Source organism: Centroberyx gerrardi, chromosome 12, assembly GCF_048128805.1.
Source record: "Centroberyx gerrardi isolate f3 chromosome 12, fCenGer3.hap1.cur.20231027, whole genome shotgun sequence".
Lineage (NCBI taxonomy): Eukaryota > Metazoa > Chordata > Actinopteri > Beryciformes > Berycidae > Centroberyx > Centroberyx gerrardi.
The window spans coordinates 16,407,314-16,425,337 of NC_136008.1; the positions used below are offsets into that span (position 1 = coordinate 16,407,314).

Here is an 18,024-nt window from a genome sequence, read left to right on the forward strand (position 1 = left end):
ACTTGGGGCAAAAATTACCCATATTGACAAAGTGTTATTCTTGCTAATAAAGGCCTACTACTGTATATTATTCATTTTGTTAAAAAAAAAAAAAAAAAAGTAACAACTTGAGCTGTGATTTGGAAGAATGTTTTAATGTTTGAAATATGTTTATTTGACTTTTGAGCACATTTCATGCCAATTAAATCATTTCCATAATATTTCAATGTAAAAAGGCAGCAGATATCCTCATATCTGTTGAGTCTCATTGTGGCCTGTTACATTGTATTTTGCAGTGGATCTAGAAACATCTCCTACATAGACACATTCCAGCTCTTTTGTCCACCAGCAAGGAATGTCAAAGCAAGAGGCCATGAGTTCTTCTTTGTTAATGCTGTGTTGTTGCTGCTCTCCTCTAAATTGGTGCATTTGAGGAGCTCTTCAATGATGAACATCTCCCAGGCATCTTCTGGAGACACAGCAGTTGGTCCTGGTTCAGGTCTTTTCAACCCAATCTGACTGATTCTGAACAGAACCTCTTCAGAACAGTCCTCTGTCTGTTTATGTAGGACAGCTCGACTCCCAGGTGCATCCACAACCAGCTCGTCCCTGTCTCTCATAGTCCAGACTCAGGAGCATCAGAAATCAGGACCAGCAATAGCCATCCATTATCTGTTGATCTGGTATCTGGTCCTCAGCATCAGTCATTTTTGACCCAGGTTATGTATCCCCCTCCTTTTCCCTTGGGCCTGTAACTGACAGGAGCAATAAAGTCACATTTTCACAACAGAGACAAGTAATCTCACTAATTACAGCATATATCCCACTGTGTAGTGTATGGAAGAGGTAATGTACCACGCAAAATACTACTAGGGTGCTGCAATATCATTTTTTGGCTTGAGTCTACTGTCTTGCAGTGCAGTGAGGGAGGAGGAGGTTTGGGAATGTCTTGAAATCCCAGTGGGCGCAAGGTTTTTGTTCCAAAACACAGAGTATGAACTACAAAGAAACGGGAGTTTTGAAAGCCAGCTATCTCAGCAGCTGGCGAAGTAATTGTTGAGTCATTGTTGATCAACAGCCCTGTCAAACCCCTGCAGATATACTGTGGTCATTTTATGCTATGGGACAGTAAAAATAAGTCTGCGGACACATTGCCTTTTGGCTCTTCCAACTGGATGGGAGGTGGGACACACTAGAGGATCTAAACATAAAGGCGATCCAGTTGCAGATCAGGCTTCCCGTTTGTTCACATGAAATCACCAGCAAAAAAAAAATCAGGTTACTTGCACAGACACACAGTTCAACAACAACCCTTATTTTTTGCGGTCTATAACCCACAAAATTCCTCTAGTCATCAGCAGATATAGACTAGCCTTCTTGCCCTTCTGGAAAGCATAAAAACTTGAGAGTGCCATAGCACAGCTGACTCAAAGAGGAAGCCAAGTGTATCCCAGAAAGACCCTCTTTATTGATTCATTACAAATCAAATCAATAAGGCAGTCGTGACAATTTTGTTTCATCAATAACAGTAATATAAAACAACATTCAGTTACACATTTAATCTATATATGAAGATTTCACAATGTTCAAATGACCAGTGAAAAATCTTCATCCCATAACGAATAAAGAAGCCCTTGATTACATTGTCATATTTGCAGGTTTTTCAAGTATCTGGGAAGTTAAATCTGAACTAGTCCCAACCATTTTCAAATATACTGTTACCCAGGTGTGATTACTACCAACTATAAACATCATTTTCCCCTACAAGTTCCCCCAGCTCCTCCTGGGGGATCCCCAGTGTTGTAATACACATTTATGTGCTCAAATCATCATTAACCTATCTATCTACCTATTGACGACTGCCCTTTAATCACAATCAGTGCTTAGACAAAAAGTGCAAGGAAGTAAGTAAATCATGAGTTCCTTGGCGAATTACACGTCACTTAAAATGGCATGTTTTTTTTTTAGTCTCTTGCTTGTTGGGAATCACGGGAAGAGACACTACTTCAAATCACAGCACAGAGCTTTGTGGAAGACTGTGCCAATGAGCAACTTTCCTCCATAGGGAGCTGCGACAGAGGAGCCTATGAGCACACTGCCGTCGTCAGCGTACACCTGGGTCACCACTGGCTGCTCGGAGTGAATGTTCTGGATCCGGATGACCTGGAAAACACAGATGTAGACCATTCAATAGATACAGCACTGTAGCGTTTCCATTTCGCCTCATTTTTTTGTGGGAACCATATTGTTCTTACTGGTAAAAGTGAATGAACAAACCTCTGAGCCAGGTGGATCCTCGGGGTCATTCTGCAAAGTTTTCCATGCGTTAGGGTGACAGCCTAGCCACAGGTCTCCGGACTCTGGGTCAACTTCAACGTTGTCACAAAGTGAACCGACAGCCACAGACTGGTGAGGTGTCAGTAGAGAAGGTTATCATCACTACAGAGCTTAAACTCATGCCATGGTGTCTGGGTTATGTTAAAGAACACTTCCGTCACACTACATTTCTGCATATCTACCCTGCAATTTAACAGTACACTTTTTTTTTTTTCCATATGAACCATACTGAAAGTAATGCCAACATAGTATTTCTTCCACACATTAATACTCAAGTTTATCTGAAATACTGATTCTTTCCAAAGCCTTTGCCTCTCTATCAAGGCAAAGATAGTTTAGTAGTGTATATATTCTCATATTTACCTTCACAGAGACCAACGCATTGTCTGCTTTTCTCTCCAAAACATGCACGTTGTGGTCAAATATATCTGCCACATACACATGCCTATAAACGAGAAAGAACATCGGTAACTGTATAGGAGTTTTGGAGCATATGTGAGCAATGAGCATGGCCCTGCAGATTATTACCGTACCTTTTGTCTGGTGAGATATTGATGCCGTTGGCAAAGTAATATCCTTCAGAAACCACTTTCACTTCTTCAGGACTGTAGTACACAACATTGCACCAGGGCTGACTGAGAAGACCCTCCACATGTCTCAGGATTTCATGGTTAAAGTAGTGATCATTGGTTGCGTAGAAACTGTCCACGCCCACTGCAACAATATCATTCACGCTGAAAGACAGCAGAAATAATTACAATATAGATATGTATAAATGTGTTGATAGTTTCAGAAGTACCTTTCCTTCCCAAGTACACCCCTCTGTTCACCAAGTCAAATGCCTACAATTCACCGTACAGTTACAATTTACCATACTGTACCTGTGGAGAAGTTCATGCTTTATGGTTTTCAGATGCACCAAGGAGTGGTCCTCTTCAACAAATTTAAAAATCTCCACTTGGCTTTTATGTTGAGGGTGATTGACAACAAACAGGTATATTGTGTCATCTGAAAAATAATGAGACACAAGGGTAAAAGCATTAACATTAAGCAGGTTCAAGAAGCGTCAGCTGATGTTCTGTTCAGCTCAACAGATCTGTAAAATGTATTAAATAAAAGTAAAGGGAAGCACAGCACTTCACAAAAGCACCTCCCAGGAAGGATTAGAAACTGGAATGTGAAAAGGCAGTTGATAGTTTTGTATGGCGATGTTTTGACCACTGGGTTTTTTTCCGAGACAACTTGTATCATGGTTATAGGGCCCAGAGATAGCTGAGCGGTTTTCCTTGGCCTGCAAGAGGTGTCTCCCCTCTCCTGTCTCCCTCTCTGCTTTCCAGCTATCAATATGGATACAAATAAATAAATAAATAACATAAAAGGTGAGTGAACTGCCCATTCTCCTAATGGGGGGAATACATGAATTGCCTCAAAATTTAAAATAAAAAATCATGGAATCAACAAAAGGAACAGGGGCTAGAGTCAGAATATGCTCTTCACTTCTTGTTAAAGGTCTAGCTGCTGTATTCTGCTGTAGTTAAATATAAGAGCATGAGATGAGGCATGAATGATAAGGATGATCATGTTTTATTTTTTAGGAATGTCTTTAACTGGTAAATGAAATAACCCTATTTGACACATTCCAATTTACATTAGAATCAGATTTCTAGTTGTGGGTTTCACTTAAGCTGTCAGGTATTTTCATGCATTTTACATACAAATGAGCTTCATTTGTTTGTAGCACCGTCAGTTTTGAAGAAACTGTACGTATAGAAAATGTAGATATAGTGCCAGAAAATCACCTTGGCTGCTCTCTGTTCCCACAAAGTTATTACTCCCACATTATCCCACGTATTCACTGTCAATGAAGTAACAACCTAACAGGTTTTTCCTAAATATGGCACACCCTACAAAAAAAGAAAAAAGAAAACACTAGACCACAAAAGGCACCAGCACCTAAACCGGATTTATCAGCTATTCAATCAAGTGAACTGAAGTGTTTGCTTTTTAGGTGTTTCTTTTTATGTCACAAAGATAAAAACATTATTATTATTATCATTGTGCTATTAAATGGAACTGATTGTGACTTCATGAAGGAGGTTAAATTTGGGTGGAAAATGCAAAACCAGTAGAGAACCACTGGATTACCACACACACCAAGTTCACAGGAATGACATTTGCAAATCTTTTGCTTTTGGTAGAATTTAAGTGATCTTGCTTTTTACCACTTTGATCGGTGTAAACGCTGATGCCATGGGGATTGAATGAGTCCAGATCGAAGTTCCTCGGCATGCGCAACTCCACAGGTTTCATTCTAGAATCTTGCAGATCAAGGGAATAGATCTTTCCTGGATCATCTGAGAATGACGGCATTCCAGGGTATTTCAAACCCTGAGAATATACGAATATAGAGAATATTACAACATTAGACTGCAAAATAAATTAACAATACTTAAGAAGATAATAAAATGACCAATGAAATAAGTTCTTGATGAGGATTGGTGAATAGTTGGGGTTTAGCCCAGATGCAGTGACATAACTCTTGTAGGTCTGTGGGGGAAATGTTTTGAATTTTGAGCTGCTAAATACATCAATTTGGGGCAATTTGAGAGACTACATCGCTCTTACTACTCTAACATGCTCTTTAAGAAAACTGATGTTTGGAGATCATTGTGAATTCAAAAATGGCTCAACTGAACTGGCTATTATTGGTAATTATCCAGGTTATGCCATTTGTCTGTCTTTTAATAATTAATCCATAATATACTGAAATGTGAACAACAGTTTGGCTCCTTTTTTTTTTTTTTTTTTACATCACACAGGCTTGATTATGTTAGGTCACACAGTAAGATGGAAATGTTCAACTTGTTATTGAATTATAGGCAAATAACACAAATGTAAATTGGATTTTGAGGACAAGTCAAGTTAATGACCAGGTGGATGGAAATAAGTTTTGATGGTTGTGGCTGGTTGTATGAAAGAAAAAGTAGCATCTATCTTCAGTTATATTAAGGAAGTGTTTGGCACTGTGAGTTTGATGTTTCTTCACTCAGATGCTCCTATACTTACAGTGCTGATGAGGGCAAGCCCGTTTGGAAGAATTGTTATATCCTCTGACCCATACTCTGGAAAGAATTGGAAAGTTAATGTAAATTTACTTTAATGTTAGATTTTAGTTGCATTTTGTTTTGCACTTACCAAGGTTTTTGAGTAGGACACAGTTGGGGAGGTGATTCTGGATAAGCTCCCTGGAGGCAAGGGTCCTTTTCCTGCAAAGTGTTCAACTCAAATATGAGGCTGCATGACCACCATGTGATTTACCTATCGTCTAAAGAGCGGGCATTGGCAAACAGAGTATTTATTCATTTATCGTTAATATGACAAGCGGTGTAGGCTATAACTTAACTTACGGGCACCAACAACGCTGCACCATGCAACTTTCTCGCTTAAACACCCTCTTCTTTTAAGGCTTTGAGTTGCTTTTGAACTTACCTTAAGTTTATAATTCTCTCTCCAATCAGAGCCGCTAAAGCAGCTACAAAAAGCGAAATGAAGACTAGCTTTCCCATTTTTAAATCGCACTAAGCAAATTTTTGCAAGCGTTGCCTAACTGTTTTTATAGCCTGTATCAAACTCCATATAAACAACAACACGTCCTCCTGCAGCGTCGACAGAGGGCGTTAGTAATGCTGCCTTCCAGTGCCGTCGGAAATATCTGAGCATGGACACGCAACAAAGCGGTAAATATGAGTGAGAAAGTCAAGTTTTCAATGATAGCGGCGTTGCAGGGGTGAGACGTTTAGGGGGCGAAGAGCCAGCACCTGATGGTATTTTATTGTGTTATTGGCCTTGTATGTTACTTTTTATTGCTGTGTGTTTCTATTATCACTCTTTGTTAAACTTGTAGTTGTCACGCATTTCTGTGCATATAGTTACAAGTTGCCATTGTGGACATACAAGTAGGCTACACAACAACCTTTGGCTAACAGATTAGCACAGCTAGTCTATATGGTTGATGCACATTTTATCCTCTTCATTCTGTGGCTGCAGCAAGTAGCTCTGTACCACTTACTTTCTAAAATAAAATAGCAGCAAAAAAAGGTTTGTTGCAGCTTATATTTTGTAATTATTACCAAATACACTGTTTTCCAACCTCGGAAGTGGGAGTTTACGAGAAGCACCTGAAGGCAGCATCAATCCGACTGGTTGGAGCTACATCCGGAACCTCCCTTTTCATGAAACCAAAAACAGATCTGGGATCAGATTGTTGCCAGATTCATCATTCGATTTACAGCAGCCAATGTATGCCAACATTAATTGTGTAGTCTAGAAAAACAGGTGAGCTGTGCGTATGATCTGCCAGTCCCTCATTGAATATTCGGGTTTATGACAGAATGAGTTTAAGGTCAGCAGTGGTAACAGATCCTCGGTGTTGTTAGCTGTATATAAAGGCCTATTCTTCTCACGAAACTGTCTTCTCTTTCTTCATTTTTGGCTAGGGGGCATTAATGAGTGTTCGTCTACAACAGCACTGCAATGAGTTACTACGTAACTGACGTCAGCTTTCTGAAGGAAAAATCACATGACATTAGGCCTGTGCACATGAAATGCCAGTAGTCATTTGTAGGCTATTTGACTTTGATATTTGATTTAATTTTCTTTTTTTTGTTAAATATCTAGGGGTGTTTTGGGAATTGATTGTACCCTAAAGTTTACTGATGTGTTTGTACATGTGCTCATCCCTGCCATTTTGATGAGCATTGATAGGAAAGGTGGGTGCTGTCCTTGCTCTCTCTCTCACACACACTGTTGCAGTATTGGTTTTAATTAAAGCTCACCAAAGTGTCAAAAATATGGCACATTTGCATATGCGCACACGCAAAACCTTAATTGCAAACATGTTGAAATGGTTGATGATGTGCATTGACATTCGCATGCCCTCTCAAACATAAATCCTTATAAATGATTTCAGAAGAATGGTAAAAAAAAAAAAAAGGAATACACACACACACACTTGATCAAAGCTTACCAGAATAGCAGAGATGTACACACACCTCACAAACCATGAGGAATCCATTTCGACCACTACAGATGCCCTGTATATCATTGCCATCTACCCTGTAGTAACTGCACTTCAAAAAAGTGAAAGTGGCCTAATAATCACCTGAATACACCCCTCATAGCTCCGAGGCAAACCAGTCAACAGACGGGACAATCAATAACATGTAGTGCCCGCAAAGACCTGTTTAAATTGTTTATTTCTGAAGTTGTTTTTTGCAAGTGATGAGACTCCTCCCAACATAAAACAAAAAGTTACAAAATTGTCTATGTAATCAAAATCATGTGTAAGAGACTTCATAAAAAACAAACATGAACACATACATACACATACAGAAGTGAAAGTAACATAAAATTGGCAAACTATTGACCCTGTGATACTCAGCATTGGGTGCATGCAACCTGACAGTAACTGTAGAATATCTACAAAAGTCCAATTAAAGAATGATAGCATCTAACAACTTCAAAACACCAACAACTCCTGCACATAACAGTGTGTGTGCAACCATCGAGCACTGTTAAGTGGGGTACACCAGACTCCTGACTTGTTTTGTGAAGTCGTGTAAAGGTTCACAGTGTAATACAACAGCAGGATCCCCCAACAAACAGTTTCAAGCAAGACTGTATATTTGGAACATACAAAATAAATTTTATTATCCATTCTCTTCATGTCTACATCTTATTAGAATTTCTAGACACTGGCATTGTGAAATAACACACCCAAATTAATTCTAATAATCCTGACAGGTGCAACAATACATTTCTGTCAAGTCCAGATGTCAAAATATAACTGAACGTGAAAAGCAATTTAAATCTTCTTCTTTGTTATTCTCAACATAAAAAAAGGGGAGCCATGGCCCTGGCCTTCACTGAGAGCTGGGCAGGACATGGCCATGAGCACACACAAACACAGGTGAGGAGGTGGCTTCAGGGTTGGGCCCCAGTGGCTGCTGGGACTTGTGTGGCCAGAGTGTTGGGGGCAGAGATGACAGGTGATCCAGCAATGTTAGCCAGTGGCTGTGCGGAGGACATTGAGGTGATGCCTAGAGGAGACAGGAGGTTTGATGATTATTTCAAAATGTTATTTACATGTCATCACTATCAAGATACAGACGTTTTACAGGTGTTTTGTTGATGGAGGTTCATGGAGGACCCAAGGCTCAGTGCAAGAAGACTTACCGGCCATCATGCTGGACGAGCTGACTGGTGTAGAGCTGGCAGCCATTCCTCCAGGAGTGGCCCCCCTTCCCTGATCTTTGACGATGGGATCTGAGAATAGAAATGCATTCGAACACCTCATAAACCCAGTGGATATGTTGACACAATCCATCCGCATGAATTAATGCGCTCACAATACTGGTTAGAGGCAATAAACTCCAGTAATAAATAAGAGATAATAAAAAAAAAAAGGGGGAAAAGGCAAACTTACAGAAGTAGGGATGATCCATGGCCTCTCTAGCTGTGAGGCGGGCTTGATGGTCGTAGCGCAGTAGTTTGTCCAGGAAGTCCAGGGCCTCTGTGCTGACCAGGTGCTGGTTCTCACTGTGCACAAACCTCTCCCACCTTTTACGGGAGTGTCTAAAGGATAGACCAGGGATGAAGATAGAAAAAAAAAAATCATTTAGTTAGCAAAATATTTTACAATACTTTTACTTAGGTCAAAGAATGTGAGATTCTTACCTTCCCAGAATGTCATTGAACCGTGGATCTAATTCAATGTTGTACTTATCGATGTAGTCATACAAGTCCTCAGTGCCGAGGACTTTTGCAATTCGCACAAGCTGTAAATTAGAAGAAAAAGAATAAAACAATTAAAATAGCACTATCAGTCATTTGTGAAATCACATGTGAAATGGCATTTTTCTAGGTTTTGAATGGTATGGATTGTATTGCAGTCTGTGGTGTTATAGCCAGCTAGGTAGTGTGGTTTGTGGGGCCTTAATCAATTCAGACAGTCAGGCACAGTAGTGCATACATTACTACAGTGTAGAGGAGGTCTAGAATGGAGTAAGGAAATAAATCAACAACAATGTGCAAGTTTCATTAAACATCAACACAGTTTCGGGAAATATTTAGATTTGGCTGCATATTTATGTTTTGTCAAACAACCAAAACTGAATCAATTGTCTTCAGCCATGTTTCCATGTTAACATAACATTAGACTATGGGTAGATGAGTTTAGTTTTGTTTACTGGTCATTGCAAATGATTTACTTCCCTTCATTTAACAGACAAAGCCTAATTTTGTGACGATCAAATTAATAGCAACAATACACTATTTCAAATGGAGTGTCAGCAATAAGACATGGAAGAAAACGGAAAATGCTGCATGGTGAAAGTTACACTGTGGGATGAGCTAAAAGAACTGACATCATCCATAGGGGTGATATGCTTTATAAGCGTTGTCCACTGTTACAGCCCTGCATTTGACATTTGCCCATTTCGGTTTGACATTCAGTAGACAGACGGCAAAAAGTGAATGAGAACCCCCCCAGTCGAAGAATGTGGTCGTACTGGTCATATTCCAGGTGTGACTGTGTGAAACTATGGGTGGGAAGCAGAGGAGTGCTGAAAATGTAAAGCTTGTTTAAGGTTTCCCTGGATGAGTAAAGAAATAAAAAAAATAAAAAGTCAGTTTGGTTGCCCTTAAGTCTCATGCAGCTAGAAGGTTAGTTACCATAGCAACAAAAGATGCCACTTTCCATTAAAAATAATAATATAAAAAATAACTTCTCCATACCTGATCGTAGTTGTCATGTCCGTGGAAGAAGGGCTCCTTTCTGAAGATCATGCTGGCCAGCATGCAGCCCAAACTCCACATGTCCAAGCTGTAGTCATACATCTACAAAAAAGAACAGTGAAAAGCCTTTATCCTACTCCATGACTGCATTTTTTAAAAACAAATAAACTCATCTATCATAATACAAATCCCGGTTACATTTTGACCATCCAGTTCTGAAGAATATGGGGGCCTCACCTGGTAGTCTACCAGCAGTTCAGGTCCTTTGAAGTACCTGGATGCCACTCTCACATTGTATTCCTGGTTTGGGTGGTAGAACTCTGCCAAGCCCCAGTCGATTAGGCGGAGCTAGAAGTTAAGAAAATGGAGTTGGATGTATTTTATAGATTGTGATTCGCTGCAGCCACAACGGCTATTAAAAAACGTGGAGAGCAGGTGATAGTATACCTTTCTGTGTTCGTGGTCAATCATGACATTGTGTGGCTTGACATCTCTGTGCATAATCCCCATACTGTGGCAGTAATCCAGAGCCTAACCAAGTGAGGAGAGAAAACAGCAGGTTAGAGTACAGGTAAGTATTAGCACACAATACTCTGAATGTGCAGTTGATGTCACCCACATTTGTGAAAATGTTTCTGGCAAATATTTCATAACTATATTTAAATAGTGTATGCGGAACAAATCGACAACAAAAGCTGAGTTTCTTACCTTTAAGATTTCGTACATGTAGAACCGTATGTCGAAGTCAGAAAGGGTTTGATACAATTGCTGGGGAAAAAAGCATGTACAATTAGATACATTTTTGTGTATTAACGCATCTCAAATGCCACATAAGTGTACAAAAAAAGCATTCATGCCTACCTTGAAGTCTGTATTGTTGACATGTTCAAAAACCAGAGCGGGGGTTCGGGACTGAAAAGAAAAATCAGAGAACGGTGTGTTTATGTGTAGCACCGCAAATATATATGAATTCTTAGTCTGTTACATAGTGATTAGTGCGAAGAGGAGTACAAAATTACCACAGGATCCTTGACGATATCTAACAGTGAGATGATATTTGGACCACCCCTCAGATTCTCCAGGATCTTTATTTCTCTCTTGATTTTCTTTTTTTTCACCGGCTGCGGACAGAAGCATTCTTGTGAGATCACAGGAAATCTCCATTGAAGTGACTGTTAAATGTTTTGACAATGTTTTGTGTGTGTCGCCAGCACAGCTGTGTCCGGAGTTATCAGCTCAAAGTGTGGTGAATTTAGTACTCAAACCATGTGTACAACTTTAAAATTGCCGGGATATTCAAGTGATTATTTCCATACCTTCAGTATTTTCACGACCACTTTTTCATTGTTTGTGATGTTTATGGCTTCAAACACTTCACTATATTTGCCTCTGCCTAGTTTTCTGACTAGTTGATAGTCGTCTTGGTTCCTGAAAAGCAAAAAGCCATGGTGAACATCGCTGAGTTGTCTTTAACCAACAATGTAAACCAAATACAACATAACTGAAGCACTGGACAGCAATTCCCATCCGCCTTACCCCCATTCAACAACATGGGACTCATAATCCCAGTATTCCCGGGGCCTCTGTGTGTTTACATCAGGGTAAACTCGAGAGCGGCTTGGAACAGGGCCAGACATATTCTACACAGGATCTTCTCTAAATCTCCTAAAACAAGACAAACAACATAGAGGAATTGAGTCATTCAAAATTAGAGCAAGAATAACTAAAAACACAATGAATTATGTTCATTGCCAAATAATAGTCATTTCTAAAGCACTGCTCATACAAATGTAGCATGGAGTGGACTTCAGAACAATAAATAATACATAATTTTAGGTGATATGAGGAAGTCTAATTTAATATTAGACAATAAAATACCTTGGAGGTTCCCTCCAGGATGATGGTGATAGATGAGTTCGAACTGGAGCGGTGGAGACGCCTTTATGGTAAGAAAACTACATGGGTGTAGATATGAAACAGACACAATTAGGGCCTACTACAGTCCAATTATTTGAATTAGTTCAACATTACATGTAGGACTGAAAAACACTAATCAAAGTCTCAGAGACAAACATGTTGACCTGAGAATTTAAATTCACTTCACTGCTGCACTTGATGCAAGTTGCTTTGGATAAAAATGTCAGTTAAATGCCTCAAATGTAAATGCAAATGTTTCTGAGATGCAAATGGAAAACAGCAGTGATACAAACTGAAACTGTGGCACAAGTCAAAGGAGGCAAAAAAAAAATAAACTGCCTATAAACTAATTTAGTGGTGTATGAATGCGTCTGTTCAAAATCTAAACGTGTGTCTAAATATGGTGTTGTAAGAAGTTGAGAAACCTGAATGTTAAAACGGGGCATCCAACCAGTCTAATCAGGAGGTACAGGGTTCAATACAGTCATCACTGGGGTCTACACCAAGGCAGTATCTCCTGTTGGAAAAATATAAAGAAAAGAAGGGTTGATGAGGGTCATTACTGCCAATTAATCAAACAGGAGCAAACTATGTTAGCTACGGTGAACTAGCTAATTTGTTAGGTGAATTATATGCGTCTGTGCGCCAAACATCCAACGGGCAAATGGCCTCTAAGGTCCAAAACACTGATCTTCCTCGTTCTCTTACAGCCAGTTAACCCGCTTGGCACTTTACGGTTAGTGTACGCACAGACCCTCAGTGGCCCAAGGCCTGCACAAGTGTAGTGGAGCTAGCTATCAGGCAAACTGGGCAGCTGGCTGGGATGCTAGCTAGTTAGCATTAGCTCATCAACAGCAGAGGGAAAAGCCGGGTGGAAAGTCACAGAGAAATTGCGAGCTAACTCGCGGCCATATTACGTGGCTATGGTGGAAAAGAACCACAGCCCATCTCAAAATTGTCAAAGCAACATCCTGGTGGTGACTATTAATCTAACGATAGATTATTAGCTTCGAGGAATTTATTTCCCAAAGCTAAAAAGTGCTAAGCTAGCAGGCTAGGGGAGTGAATAGCTTGCTGGCTGGCGAGGCAACTGACTGACAACGCCTTGAGAAAACATCCTACAAACACTGTTATCGAGCAGTAGTACGGCAACGCAGTTATGTTACATGTTTCCAACATTTCCTTGTATGTAAATCATCCATCGGTACTTCCAAACCTAGGAGGATTCACGGTTAAATAACACAATTTATATTACCTCTCAACGTTGTTGGGACGTCAATATGGCGATGCTTGGGATCAAGAGCTTAGTGCAAACAGCCTCTCCTGCAGAGGGCGCTCTACTTTTTCTTTTTCACGGGGGAGATTGTAGCGCTTGCTGCCACCAACAGGTCTGAACGAGGGAGAAACTTTTCTAGAACTGCATTTGTTTTTATTCAGTTGTATCTGTTTTATCATTTATTTTTGTTACGTCCACCCCATTCTGATCCATTCATCCGCTTATTCATAATTCATTCGTGAGTCTCATCTGCCGCATTATAGGGACTTCCAAACTTTTTCATATAAGGAACCCCACATAGATGCACGTTTGACCATGGGCTCTCATTTGTGAGACTGGGTCAAGGAATCTCATCTGAGAAGATTTGTGTTGGCACTTATGATTTTGTACAGAACTGTGAAAAACTGTTTATAGCCTACTGTAGGTGGACAGATTACAGTGGGGAGAGTGAAACCTATGGTATAATCATTCTCTCATTGTACTAACTTCTATGGAGTGAAATAACAGTCAAATTAAACTATTCCTCATTTTTGTTGATGACTGCCTGAAAGCCTCTCCAGGACCCAGACCCCACATTGGAAACCACTGCCTTAATATCCACACTATGACCTAGACACATACTGCACACACAATAATTTGTTGAAAATTAGATGAGTTGAAGATGTGTTAAAATTACACAACACAGTTGCTACATTTTCAACATATTCAACACCTATTCATCACCTTTTTTCAACACCACTTTCAATGGCTCTTCAATACATTCTTGTGTGCTCTATTTTAGCACATGTCTTCTAGGAGAGATTTCCAAAATGTTCACTATAGGACCTATTTGAAAAGGTCTTTGTTTAGGCAAAAAATAGGGCTACACTGGATAGTCAGACAATACAATGCACGCTCTGTGCTGTCATTAAAAGGCTATCTCAATAACACAGGAAAAGCCAGGGGCATTTTCTTTGAATAACCAACTACCTGTAATCAACACACAATGCAGAGAAAGACTGTTCCTTTCTTGTGCCTTTTGTGTTTTGAGGACATCTGTTTTCAAATTGAATTGATATAATGAATAAGCCTTTGTAAACCAATTAGGGCCTGTAATCATTGCTCCTCCGCCTGCTCATTCTTAAAGGATTCCCAAAGTCATGCACTGTTAAACTCACAGAAACAGTCTTTGGCTACAACTGAATCTGATAAATGTTGTCAAAAGCTATCATTAACATGGATGAGACCTGTTAGAGGTGAAGAAGCAGCGGTACATAAAAGCTCAGCTGCACTCTTGCTGCCCTGCTGAACACTGCTGCTGACCAACGTCTACAATGAAGCTGTAAGTTTTCATATTTTGTGATGTTGATTCATACATTTTCAAATTATAATAATTGAAACTTCATTTTATTTCCCAGAGAAGAAAATGACATAATGATATAAGTCATGATATTAAAATGTATTTCCTGGTGAAATCTAAAAATGATTGTGATTTTATTTGTTTTAGCTTCCTTTGTTGTCTGTTACTTCTTGCATTTGCAACTGCTGTGTTAACGAGTCCCATAAGAGGTAAACTAATCTAAAGAGAGAAAATATCTCAAATACTATTTACACAGGCTTACTTTAAGTGTTGTAATGCACTCAATTCATGTCATTCAATTTTCTTGAGTACCACACTGGGAATAACTATATCTCTTTCTTTTTCTTTTCAAGAGCAAAAAGAAAATGTGTTAAGCTTCCTGAATGGTGAGAATCTTTATGTCAGGTTTATATTTTTGAACAATATGTTGCATTTTCTGAACAATATGTTTACATGTCTACATGCAAAGCGGTGCTAATATTATTGTTTCTCATGAGATGAATAAGTGTATTGTACTGTATAAATTAATTCTGTGAAATAATATAACCCTTTCTTTACTGTTGTTATAGATGCACTCAGCGTGACTCCTACTGAAAAGACCGTACCTGGAAATTTCACAGGTCTGTGCTTCAAACTTTAGTTGTCTTATCAGCTATACTCATACATGCATACAGTATTAAAACAGGTAGATCCAATTAAACCATGTTAAACTTACATACTTTACCAGATGCTGTAAGTACTTCTGGATTGCCAAAAAAATATAGCCTACACCACAGATACAAAGACCAAGTCAGAGCAGAGGAAGGAGCAGAATTAGAAATTGTTTGCCTTCATGTTGTTTTATTGTTCAGATTAATCTTTATATAAAAGAAAAAACAATGATATCATTACCATCGACAACCATCTCAATGGTCATCATCACCATATATTGTCTCTTTTCCACAGTATATCAAAACCCTTCAAGTAAACCTGTGCAAGAGGAAAATTCAGAAGGTACATTTTTATGTTTTTTTCTATTGATATTAATATACTGTATGCAGCCTAAGGTACAGTGCGGTGCAGTGCTTCCTTTCCCTAATTTTCTTCAGATTTGGACATTTCAAATGTTACAACAGCCACAGATTGCTGATTTCACAGGTCAAAACAGTGGTGGATTAAAGGGGTTTGTCTGTTAGTATTTGATTTTAAGTAGTGCTCACCTGCATTGTTGCTCATTCACAGATATCTCAGAGGCAAAATCTACAGAGAGTGGTTACACCGATGGGTTCACAGGTATGTGAGCTACCGTTCAGTAGCAAATGTAGAAAAGATACCTCATACAAATAGATATAAATACAAGTTTTGTTAATATTTCAGATCCAGGACTACCTGAAAAGAACCTTGGAGGTGAAAGCAGCGGTAAAGCCTACATTACTATTATAACCTATACTGACAGGGTCACTCAATATGTCTTAACATCCCCCTGTCTGTCTGAGCCTGAAAGCAAGGACACAAGTGACAGACATGTTCTTTTTTAAATACAATAATACAAACATGAAACTTTGATCTCAATAGTGTACTGTTAGTACAGGATAATAACTCTGTGGGTGAGAAAAATATAAGATATAGTCTGTAAGATGTAGCCTGATTCGTGTACACAACTACTTCTCTTGCTTCTAGGAGGCGGTAACAATGTAAAAAAGAGAAGATGTTGATGCAGATGCTGTAATTGTAGCCCTAAAATGTTCTGAAGAAATTAATGGTAACAGTTTAAGGCTATTACTAAAACAAAACACAGAAACGCAATAACCGATAACCGATAACCTTCACTCTTCCCAGATGCGTTCACAGACCTTGACAGCCAAGAGACCACGATTCCTAATGCTGTGGGGAAAAATGAGGCACCGTCCAGAGGGAAGGCCGCAGTGGACACATTGAGTATGGATTTGACCAGCAGACTGGTTCCAGGCCATGGGAGCCCAGAGCAGAGCGGGACACACAGGACCCTGGTGGCGACACACGGCGGAAAGCTCATTGATCTGAACAGTGAGGAGGGAATACTGGTGGATGGTCAGGAGGCTGGAAGTTTGTCACAAAAACAAGCCATCAGAGTGACTGACAATGCTCGTCGAGGCATCAATCTGCAAAGAAAGGCGACACCAGGAAGAGGTCAGCTCCTGCATGGAGTTGACGGGCTGAATGGCATGTTGGCCCCGGGCTGGAGCAGAGAACAGCTGGACCGGGACAGTTTTGAGGTTTTGAATGGCAGACCTGCTGCTGCGGCTGCTGGCAACAGCAGAGACACAGACTATGATGGTAAGATCTGATTCTGTGTAAAACTGATCGTTCCAAGAATTATTATGCTCGGAGCAATCAAAGTCTGATCAGCTCATCTCAATTTCCCCACAGATACTAGAGAATTTATCAGCGCTGAGAGGTACCCGATAGGTGAGCTCACAGTTTGTTTGCTATATTGGTGAATCGTGTAAATGGGCTGTGTGGCCAACGATGCATACAGTAACTGCCTCTTTGAAAAAAAAATCTTTCATTCCTTCTTCTTCTTCTCTCTTCTTTGTGCTGTAGCGCCCCCCGCAGCTCATGGCCAGTAGCTCGTCTGTTCCAGCCAGCACCACAACCTCCCAGAAGATCATCATTCCTCTGCCTGTGAGTCATACAGGTGTTGTCTGTACTTGCATCTCTGTATCCACTCAACCTGGCTGAGGAAACAGCTCCGTGACATGTTTACGTGTTTACAGTTACAAGACAGAAGAGAAATAAGTTCCATGTGATGATTCAATTTCAACCTCATATGATTATAGAATAAAGATATTTCCTAATATTTGCTTCATCGTCATTCTTCTATTATAGTGAATGCATTGTTGAACGACAAGGCGACTGGTTTTCTCTCTTTTCTTCAGATTCTAGTCACACTGGTGTTCATAATGAGTCAGGAGCTGCCATCTGTTGACTCATAGGAAACAGGCAGGCTGGATCAAAATATCTCCTGGGACTTTTTCACCCTACTTTAGAATTTTAGATGTATTTTGTGATGTGATCATGTGAACAAATGTGAGAAAGAAAGGAAGAAAGAAAGAAAGAGAGAAAGAAAGAAAGAAAGAAAGACTTAGTGTTAGGTTTTCTCAATTGTTTGTCAGGCCTACTCATGGAAACTACAAAAGTGTCATGTTTGGCATGGAAATAGTGATATGATGTCAGATATCAAATGTCACAAAATTGGTTCATAAGAGCCACTGCATCCATTTTAAGATGGGGGTCAGATTGCATTTCAATGGTGTACGATGCATATTTTTGTCAGCCACATTACCACTGAAATGAGCACAACCACACTTTGCCCACGTCTGAATCTTTCTGCAAGTACACATAAGTCTCTAATTTTGATGCT

The 18,024-nt window shown here is 39.7% G+C and overlaps 2 protein-coding genes across 2 annotated transcripts; both read right to left on the reverse strand.

The window, feature by feature from the left end:
* Positions 1 to 115: 115 nt before the first annotated feature.
* Positions 116 to 5,982, reverse strand: LOC139914113 (serum paraoxonase/arylesterase 2-like). Its single transcript, XM_078287266.1, has 9 exons — positions 5,806 to 5,982; positions 5,512 to 5,582; positions 5,383 to 5,438; positions 4,539 to 4,704; positions 3,198 to 3,324; positions 2,850 to 3,050; positions 2,680 to 2,761; positions 2,257 to 2,385; positions 116 to 2,142 (listed from the first exon to the last, which is right to left on the reverse strand). The coding sequence occupies exons 1-9, from the start codon at positions 5,880 to 5,882 to the stop codon at positions 1,981 to 1,983; spliced, it is 1,071 nt and encodes a 356-aa protein (XP_078143392.1). The 5' UTR covers positions 5,883 to 5,982; the 3' UTR covers positions 116 to 1,980.
* A 1,783-nt stretch (positions 5,983 to 7,765) lies between these two features.
* Positions 7,766 to 13,337, reverse strand: LOC139908602 (casein kinase II subunit alpha-like). The gene is made up of 15 exons (XM_071895357.1): positions 13,283 to 13,337; positions 12,453 to 12,544; positions 11,989 to 12,065; positions 11,647 to 11,775; positions 11,427 to 11,538; positions 11,130 to 11,231; positions 10,972 to 11,022; positions 10,819 to 10,878; positions 10,558 to 10,641; positions 10,348 to 10,458; positions 10,111 to 10,212; positions 9,052 to 9,152; positions 8,801 to 8,949; positions 8,551 to 8,640; positions 7,766 to 8,414 (listed from the first exon to the last, which is right to left on the reverse strand). Exons 4-15 carry the CDS (start codon positions 11,745 to 11,747, stop codon positions 8,299 to 8,301), a joined length of 1,179 nt encoding a protein of 392 aa, XP_071751458.1. The 5' UTR covers positions 11,748 to 11,775; positions 11,989 to 12,065; positions 12,453 to 12,544; positions 13,283 to 13,337; the 3' UTR covers positions 7,766 to 8,298.
* Between the last annotated feature and the right edge of the window lie 4,687 nt (positions 13,338 to 18,024).